The 9,347-nt window shown below is 48.8% G+C and overlaps 1 protein-coding gene across 2 annotated transcripts; it reads left to right on the top strand.

The window, feature by feature from the left end:
- Positions 1-525: 525 nt before the first annotated feature.
- Positions 526-4,419, top strand: ZBTB42 (zinc finger and BTB domain containing 42). Of its 2 annotated transcripts, none has more exons than XM_064511999.1 (2): positions 526-642; positions 1,999-4,419. In XM_064511999.1, exon 2 carries the CDS (start codon positions 2,013-2,015, stop codon positions 3,441-3,443), a length of 1,431 nt encoding a protein of 476 aa, XP_064368069.1. In that variant the 5' UTR covers positions 526-642; positions 1,999-2,012; the 3' UTR covers positions 3,444-4,419. The 2 variants fall into 2 exon arrangements, with proteins under 2 accessions (XP_064368069.1, XP_064368070.1); XM_064512000.1 differs by lacking the exon at positions 526-642 and adding an exon at positions 1,181-1,271.
- The last annotated feature ends 4,928 nt before the right edge of the window (positions 4,420-9,347 follow it).

Below are 9,347 nucleotides of genomic sequence, written 5' to 3'. Positions count from 1 at the left end.
CTTTTTCCTCCAAAGGAGTTCACTTTTGATGGGATTACAGCTAATTAAAATTTAAAATTCAAATTAACTATCGAAAAGGTCATCTTGAAAATCCGTAGGCATCTGGTATTTATCAGCTGACACACCACTAAAGATAAATCCGAGGGAGCACGCCACCTTTCCCAGCGGCGCCTTCCCCGCCATCCCCGCCGCAGGGCGCGACCTCCGCGGCCGCGCAGCGCTGCGCCCCCTCCCTGCGCGCACAGATCGCTGCGGGGCAGCGGAGCCCGGCGCCTTCCTCCTCCTCCTCCTCCTCCTCCTCCTCCTCCTCCGGCGGCGGCGGCACGTCCGGCTGCAGCGCCCCGCGGCCGTGCGCGCCCGCTGCGCAGCCCCGGCGCGGAGTTGGGAGCGGGACGAGGGGAGGAGGAGGAGGAGGAGGAGGAGGAGGAGGCGGCAGGGCGGCGGGGGCTATTGTGTGCACCAGCCGGGGACACACGCACACGACACACACACGACACACACACGACACACTCACACACTCACACACACACACGGCTCGCAGGGAAAGTATCGCGAGAGCGGCCGGCCAACAACCTGCTCCGCAGCACCGCCGCGCCCGCGCCGCGGCCGCGCAGGGCGCACATGCCCACGCCGCGCCCGCCGGTGAGTACCGCGCGGCCCCGCGCAGCGGCGCGCAGGGGGGGGCCGCTCCCCCGACCCCCCCGCGGGGGAAGTCCTCCCTGCAAAGTTGGGGAGCGCGGAGGGGGCGGGGCGCAGCGCGGAGCCGCTCCGCGCGTCCCCCCCCCCTCCGTGGGCGCCGCCGGCGAAGGTGACCGCGGCGCTGCGCGGCCGCCGGGCTGCGGGGAAGCAACTTTGCGGCGGGAGGTGGGGTCGGAGCCGGGGGGGGGGGGCGGGCTCGGGGCAAGTTTGTGGGATTTAATCGCCGGCTATAAATGGGGCTGCTGGAACTTTAAAAGGCAGCAAGCTGTGGTTGGCTGGTAGCGAGATTTGGAGGAACATATGGCATTAAAAGGAGCACAGCTGGAGGTAGCATTTCCATCGCGGTGAAGTCAGAGCAGCTGACTCTCCAGCTTGCGGTGTAATTAGCAAACCGAGCACTCCTCCTTCCCTCCCTCCCTCCCTCGCCCGCTCCCTCCCTCCCCGCCTGCCCGCCCGCCCGCCTCCCTGCTCGCCTGGCTCGCACTCGCGCACGCACCGCGCCGCGCCGCGCTCCCTCCTGCCGCCCGGCTCCGCGCCCGCGGCCGCCCGCCGCGCCCCGGCCCCGCGGCCAGGTAAGCGCCCGCCCGCCCGCAGGTAGCCGGCCGCAGCCCCGGCCCTGCCCGCGCCGCCTTCACGCCGCTTATTTCCCCCTCCGCCTCTGATAACTTCGGGGGAAACTTTCTTCTTCTTTTTCCCCTCTTTTCCCTTTTTTTCCTTTTTTTGCATGCCTGTGCTGGGGTCGCGGTGCTGCTGCTCGCCCGCCTGCCCCGACCCTCCGCCGGAGCCCCGAAAACGCCGCGTCCCCGGCACGAGCCGCGGCTGTTTTGTTGTGATCCTGTGCACAACGACTGGGGAGAAAGTTTAAATGCGTGTGTGTGACAGGGGCAATGTGCTTTATTAAGAGATGCCCCGAGTTAGCGTTGCCGAGAAGACAGCCCAGGAGTTTATGCTTTTTTTTTTCTCCCCCCCCCCCCCGCTTTCCTTGTCTTAATTTTATTAAAGCTCTTAGTGGGAGAAACAAAGGTTGGAGGGGCTGCTGCTTTACTAGCTTTTGTTTACTTACAATCAAGTTTTTCCTGTTTGGAGCAGGTGCGAAAAGATGAGAAGCATGTTGTGGTGTTGTTTCTTTTTTTTTTTCCTCCTTTTCCCCCTTAATAAAACTATTACAGATAATTAACAGTAAACGTTATCTGCAAGGCTGTTTCTCTGGCTTGTGTTACCAAAAAGCCGATCTGTTTGTTACAGCTGCTAGGAGGCTTTAGTTTACAGTAGCATTCAAGTTTTTCCTGTTTTGAACAGGTTATGAAGGAAGAATGGAGTTTCCAGACCATAGCCGCCAGTTGCTGCAGTGTCTGAGTCAGCAGCGTCACCAGGGCTTCCTGTGTGACTGTACTGTTTTAGTTGGAGAAGCTCAATTCAGAGCTCACAGAGCCGTTCTTGCCTCTTGCAGTATGTACTTCCATCTTTTCTACAGGGACCAGTTAGACAAAAGGGATATTGTGCATCTGAACAGTGACATTGTCACAGCCCCTGCCTTCAGCCTGCTGCTCGAATTCATGTACGAGGGAAAGCTGGAATTCAGCAGCCTCCCGGTCGAGGATGTGCTGGCTGCGGCGAGCTACCTTCACATGTATGACATTGTGAAAGTCTGCAAGGGCAAGTTGAAAGATAAAGAATTGTGCCCGGACGAGAAGATGAGTGACGAGGTGGCCGCTCTGGAGAAAGCGGAGCATTTCCTGGACGCCGGAGCGCCCCTGGCCCGCGAGTTCGACCCGGGGAGCAAGCCGAAATTCGGCGCCGCCGAATACGATAGAGCGGCAGGCAAAGAAAAGGTCAGCAGTCACCCCGCCTGGTCCTCCGACCATCTAAGTGTCAGCTCTGCGCCGGCAGAGGCAGAACCGTGCGCCGCAGCAGCTGGAAAAACAAAGGCTAATGTCAATAGTTCCGCAGGACCTTTGTCCCAAAGGTCTGTTAACCATCGCCTGGCTCCGAGCGATGGGGACTGTGCTCTGGATTTGTCTTTCAAGCCCGTGCCTGGGAGAGATTCCTTACACCCCTCCTATGTCTTTGGACAGCTGGCTTCCGACAGCCAGCAGCAGGGTACCGAGCCACTTGTTAAAGATGAACAAGACTTGCTGTCAGATCAGGAGGACGGCGAAGCCAGGAGTCCGGAGAGTCAGCATTTTGGGAATTCAGCCAAGAGCCTGGTGACAGGGTTAGGACACATGTTCGCGGGGAATGGCAGTTCTCACGCGCGGGAGGAGGATATCGATCAAGAGCGCGACGAGAGCGAGGACGACATGGACGCGTCGGACATCTCCTCCTCGGGTGTGCTCGTGCCGCCGGGGCACATCTGCATTTGCCCGCTCTGCAGCAAGGTGTTCCCCAGCCCGCACATCCTGCAGCTGCACCTCAGCTCCCACTTCCGCGACAAGGACGGCGCCCGGACCAGGCTCTCGCCCGACGGCTCGGTGCCCACCTGCACGCTCTGCGGGAAGACTTTCTCCTGCATGTACACCTTAAAGAGACACGAAAGGACCCACTCGGGCGAGAAGCCCTACACCTGCGGCCAGTGCGGGAAGAGCTTCCAGTACTCGCACAACCTCAGCCGCCACGCGGTGGTGCACACCAGGGAGAAGCCCCACGGGTGCAAGTGGTGCGAGAGACGGTTCACGCAGTCGGGGGATTTATACAGACATATCCGTAAATTTCATTGTGGCCTTGTGAAGTCCTTGGTTGTCTGAGACGCGCTCTTACTAACTTGTCTCTTACTCTGCATTGTGTTTTTCTCCACCCCTTTTAAGACAGGGAAAAAAGGCAGCATCTTTTTTTTTTTTTTTTTTTTTTTTTTTTTTTTTTTCCCCCCCCCCTTCTCCTCTCCCTCTTCTTTTTTTCCTTCATTTATTTTGGTGATATTCACTTCAGGTATATGATCTTTAAAAGATGCAGAGGTATACACTCCAGAGGCCTTTTAATGCAATCCTTCCACCTCTCCATCCCCCCTGCCCTCTCCCCCTTCCCGGCCCTGTCCTTTAGGTCGTTTCTCGTGCACCCATGTTGCATTATTAATGTGAAATGATCTAAGTAATTCTGCGATGATTTAGCTTCTGTTTTCGCACTGAAACTTCTCGCTTTGCGGTCAGGGTTTCTTTCTCTTTTTTGGTAGTTGGAAAAAAGATCGATTACAAGTAAATCCTGGAGAAATACTTGGATTCCCTCCCCTAGTGCCATCTGCATATTGCATACAAACATTCAGAGAGATGGACTATATTTTAAATACATTTCAGTATAGAGAAACTTGTCTGCATAACCCTGAGTAACAGGCTGTACTCTTCTTTTATAGAACTAGAAGAGACCTTAAATTGGCCAAAATTACAAAGGGGGTTGAGAATTCCTGGCTATGTTTTCAGTACTGGTCTTTTATTTTTCATTCTCTTTTTTTAAAATTCTTTTTATTATATTGGAATAGTTTGCAATCAGTCCTAAAATCTGAATGAAGGTTTTTGCCTAAAGATGAATTTTCCATCTGAGTGTACTTAAATTTTCCTCTCCCACCCATCCTCCTCCGCAGACGAAGCTACTGAAAAGCTCCGAACTGCTTTTGAACTTCAAACGTGGATAGAAATACTTCTGTCCGCAGCGTATTCACTCCATAAACGTTGAAGGACATGCGCTAGTATGTAGGAAAAATCGTATGATCTGTGAATATTTTCATTCCCACATCAGCATGACAGGGAAAATTGGAAAAATTGCTTTAGTGAGTCAACATGCGATGGGGTGTGAGACGGGCGCTGGGGTGTGCGACGCTTGGAAACGGGATGTAACCAAAGCGCAGATGCCGCTGAAGGAAGCGGTGGGATGTACGGCGTCTCAGAGCCGATGCGGTTCCTTCCAAGGAAACTGCTCAGCGGTGTGATAAGTGGTTAATTGATTTTTATTATTATTATTATTTTTCCTTTTTTTTATATCGGACTGTTGGGATTTCTGAGTTCAAGGTAATTAATACCAAGTAGGTTAGGAGATGCACTGCTATCTCATTTGAAAAGTTTGCTGCTCAGAATTTTATATATATATATATATATATATATATATATATATATATATATATATATATATATATATATATATTTTTTTTTTTTTTTTTTTTTTTGAAGTTGGTGATCCCTCTGGGCCAAATTCTGTGCAATCCCCTTTATTTCTAAGGGGATGTGTGAGGATAAAACGTGCGGGGATAACCTGGCCCAACTACCTTTCCCCTGCCAGATCACTTACCAACTTCTCAGACCTTTTTCTTCTTCCTTTTTTTTCCTTTCCCCTTCTCTTCTTCCTCTTTTCTTCCTTTTTTCTTTTTTTCTTCTTTTTTTAAGCTGAGGCTGCCTGTAGTTATAGCTAGTTTCACCCCAAATGCAGTAACTCAATTAGCTCCTAGTACAGCATCTTCTGGTTTGTGCCCAGTGGTGCATATCAGACTCTTGCAATCAGATTATCTATTCAAGGTACATGTACACAGGACTGAGCAACAGTAATAATATCTGAGGGGTCTGGATGTCGTTGCACTGGGCTAGCATTAGCATTACTTCACCAGCTTTCCTGACACTCCTGGAATTGTTTCTTAAAACATATGCCTTTATTTTATTTTATTTTTGATGAATGTGAAGCACTGAGTTAAACTTTCTTTTAGTTGTGCTTAAAATACTGCATTTCATCTTAAGAAGAAAGAGTTGTCCAATGCCTTCCCCCTCTGGTCCAAAAACTGAGCACTACCTACATAAATAATATGGGCTTTTTTTTTTTCTGTGAGTACTTCCTCTTTAAAAAAACAAAAACAAAAACAAAAAAAACAGGATATACTTGTTACAGCCTCCTCCTATTATTCATCTCTTAAACTATGAATGTACATGTAATGTGAATTTTTACTTTTATTTATAGTTTTTAGTTTCATTTCTCTACTGTAAAATATTTTTGCTGAACCTGTTACATATGAAAGTTGTGGGAGAGTACTGTATCTTGAACATAAGTGGCTTTGGTACTGTGGTCTTATTCTACTTAATCACTTTTTTCCTCTTTCTTTTTGCTGTGATTGGAAATAGCACTGAACAAAATCTACTAAAATTAAGTTATTTTTCTTTCTACTAAAATTAAGTTATTTTTTTCTCCTGAAGATACTTGATATAGTATTTATTAGATTTTTTTTTTGAAGTGGAATTATTACTGTTAATCTATTTCAAAACTAGTTATTTTACACTTCATTTTAAATTTATAGCAATGGTTTTGCATGTTGAACGACATGTAAACAATTTAATGTAGAGTCAGGCATTACCGAAGCTGGTAAACTTTTAATTTTGCATTCTTGTGACACTTCTTTTTGCATTTCAGTCTTCAGTTACTTTTTTTTTTTTTTTTTTTTGAGGTCGTAAAATAGGATGTGCCATAAGACATCATTAGTATATGGAGCAGGGAAAAGCTTAAACAAGTTTGTGTCTGATACTAGTATAGAAATGAATCATTAAACTGATGCTATGAGCATGCTCTGTACTGCAGTGAATATGGGGCAAAAGTAAAAAGTAAAAAAAAAAAATCTTTTTTCGTTCTTTACTACATCATAAACACACTGTTCTCTTTTCGTAGTCCGATATTTGTGTTCCCACTCCTTATAGCTTGGATTTCTAAAGTAAAGATGTTTGCACTTATTTTTGTTCTTAAGGTGACTTTTTTTGGCTATCTCTCTGTGTGTGTCTCTATTTTTAAGTTGCAATAGCTCTGAGCGTGTTTTCAAAATGATTCATGACTCTACAGAGAAGTACTAAAAACATTGCACACTTAAGCTTGTCTTTTCATAAACTATTTCACTGTGGGGCAGTTACTGTCTCTGTGGGGGATAGTCCTGCTCTGCATTTTAAACACTGGATTTGTCTACTACTACAAACAAATACTGTGAAGTTAATGTAAAAAAAAAAAATCATTGATATTTTTAATTGTTTTTAATCTTGGTGCAGTTCAGATTAAATATGTATATTTAAAGACACTAATTTTTGTGGGAGAGTTTTATAGTATACAGTATGTAGAAAAGCTATTGGAATGGAATATATTTTATAAAAATGTTCTATCACTGTTTTATAGTGAACTATTTTTTTCTTCAGTGTTAGCGTAATCCTGTTAGTCTAGGTATGACAATCGCAGGAAGAGTGATTTTAAGCTATTGTTAGCGCTTAGTTTTGCGTGGAGCTCTGTTTGCAACTGTACTGGTATGTGCTGTAAAATGTGACAATCGTGACTAGGATTGTTGTCTTTATAAAATTTCCTCGAAATAAAACGTGCTAGAGTTGTAAGCGTGAGCCTCCGTGCCCCTCAGCGGAAAGGGTGCGTGGTGCTGAGGGCTTGTTGTTATCTACAGGTGGTTGGATGTGGGTGGGTTGGGGTTTTTTTGTTTTTTTTGGGTTTTTTCTCTTTTTTGGGTCCCCTCAATTAGGAAAACCGCAGTCTAACATCTCTCTCTCATTCAGGGCCACTCGAGATTTTAGCCACCTGAGGAACAGCCATGCCTCAGCCCGGAAAGAGCTTCACCGACCATTTCCATAGTTGCCGGACGGGACTAAAATCTGCCCCACTTCTGTATTTTAACCATATTATCAGGGAGGTTTGAATGGGCTCGAGCATCTCTCCGCTGACTCAAACGAGTTCTGGCTCAGGCTTGGTGTGAGCAATTCTGCTTTACGGTAAAAAATACATAAAAGCAGTGACTTCTCGCTGTGGCCGCTGGGACCAGGTCACCAGCCTGCCACTGCCGGAGCGGCTCAAGGTGCAAAGCCCCAGTGAAGCCGCGGCGCTGACTGGCGTGGACAGGGCTTTGCTTATTGCCTGGGCATTCGTGGGCTCAGGAGCGTCTGGGTCTGACCCAGCTCCCGCTAAAGCTGGTGCTCAAACGTCCGTCGAGTTTAGTGGGAGCTGGGGTTAGGAAGGAGAAAACGCAAGCTGCATGTGCCAGCTGCTGCTCGGGGGTGGGAAATAAGTTTGCTTGTGTGTAGTTTTGCATCTGTACTATGCACACTACATCCTCTATAAGTATTTATTAATTACTGCGAGGCAAAGGGTCCTGGCGGAGTCAGGATGTCTTGAAATGGTACTGGTTTAGGGAAGGACAAGTGAAATTTAATGCTGGCGTGGAGGCACGGTTATATTCCCCCTCCTGCTCCTGCGTAGTCGCTTTATTGCAATAATCTCGGAAGTGTGCGTGTCTCTTGCACCGAAGCCTGCTGCCCGCCTTGCAGAGCTTGCGCCTCCGTCCCCTGCCGCAGGAGGCTGGAAAGCTGCTGGAGACGCGCGTCCCTCCTACAGCCTCCAGCTCTGGCGCGGTGAAGCAGTGAAGTGTTGGAAACAATTTTTTTTCCCTTCCTTCTTTAGTGTCTCTGCTGTTGAGTGAGGAGGGGGGCTCTCTGCAGCTGCTTGTCTCTGTTGCTCTTGGTTTTTTGCTCTCTTTTACCGTTCTGGATATACGGAAGGAGCCTCAGAGGTGTTTTCCCCCCACCCATAGCCCAGCACTGAGGTTTAGACCCAGTTGGTTATGCTGGGGAGGGGGGGACGCGACGGAAAGCTTTCCTTCGCGGGCTCGTGCGTGCGGGAAGAAGCGAGCTGGGAGCTAGACCTGTGGGGTAGCCAGTTTGCAAAGAGGCTATAAATAAGCATTTGCAGCTCGAGGAGAGCAGCCCACATCTCCTCTGGCATGGGCATGCTGTGCCCATTTTCTTTGCTGATAACAATTGCTGATGTGAATTCTCGCACTCCAGGTCTTGATGCCTGTTGTTTTGATAGCATAATTAAATCCTGGGAATGTGGAATATAAAAAGCTTTGAGAAGAAACCAAGCCACTGAACGGGTACTGCAGAGGGGTGCGCGTGCATACGCTGCGTGAGGAATGGGATCGCGCTGGGCAGGCTTTGCCGTTTGCCGGCTCGCAGGTATGCTGGGAGAGCCGCTCACCTCTGCTGTGTGGAAGAGGGTCGCTGGCCGTGGGCATCTGCTGTCCCAACCGTGTCTCAGCTGGGCAGTAAGAGGTGCGATCTTCCACGATTAAAATATATACCAGGTGCCTTAAGTGGGAAAGGGCCAGTGATGTAAACCCAAGCGGCCTGGCTTCCTGCTGCTCCCCGAGAGCCTGGCTCTCTGGAGTGAGCGTTGTAAAACGTTTGTGGGTTTTAGCTTTTGTTTTGGAGCATTAAGCAACTTAATAGCACTGGGTAGACCTAGTGCCCTTGGTTGGATGGTGGGGCATGAGTTCGGACCAAGTGCCTCCAAATCACAGAGGAAAGCATGTTCAGTGCGTGGGGATGGTGAGGTCCTTAGTGTTGCAGGATCCTCCTTATGAGAAGCACGGTGTGGACGGGCAATGTTGTTTAAATCGGACTCTTCTTCAGGTGAAATAAGCATCCAAGGCTGTGACGAGGGAAGTCCCCCATGAGAAGAAGTTGGGGAGAAGAGGGCTGAGGCAATCTTCATATCACCAAGCGAGGCAGTGTTGCCATCCAACTTTGCTTGTGGGGTTTCGGTGCTGCTGTCTCAAGCTACCGTTGCCGGTGAGTGTTTCTCTGAGCCTCTCTGCCCAGGAACGCGCACAGCAGAACACGAAGCAGCAGCTGTTATCTGAGGAAACC

The sequence above is a fragment of the Dromaius novaehollandiae genome, chromosome 5 (assembly GCF_036370855.1).
Source record: "Dromaius novaehollandiae isolate bDroNov1 chromosome 5, bDroNov1.hap1, whole genome shotgun sequence".
Taxonomy (NCBI): Eukaryota; Metazoa; Chordata; class Aves; order Casuariiformes; family Dromaiidae; genus Dromaius; species Dromaius novaehollandiae.
Note: the sequence above shows the minus strand (reverse complement) of the source record. Positions and strands in the feature narration are given on the sequence as shown.

Excerpts from the sequence above, each read along its gene's own strand:
- ZBTB42 (XM_064511999.1), top strand. The coding sequence starts at position 2,013 with ATGGAGTTTCCAGACCATAGCCGCCAGTTGCTGCAGTGTCTGAGTCAG.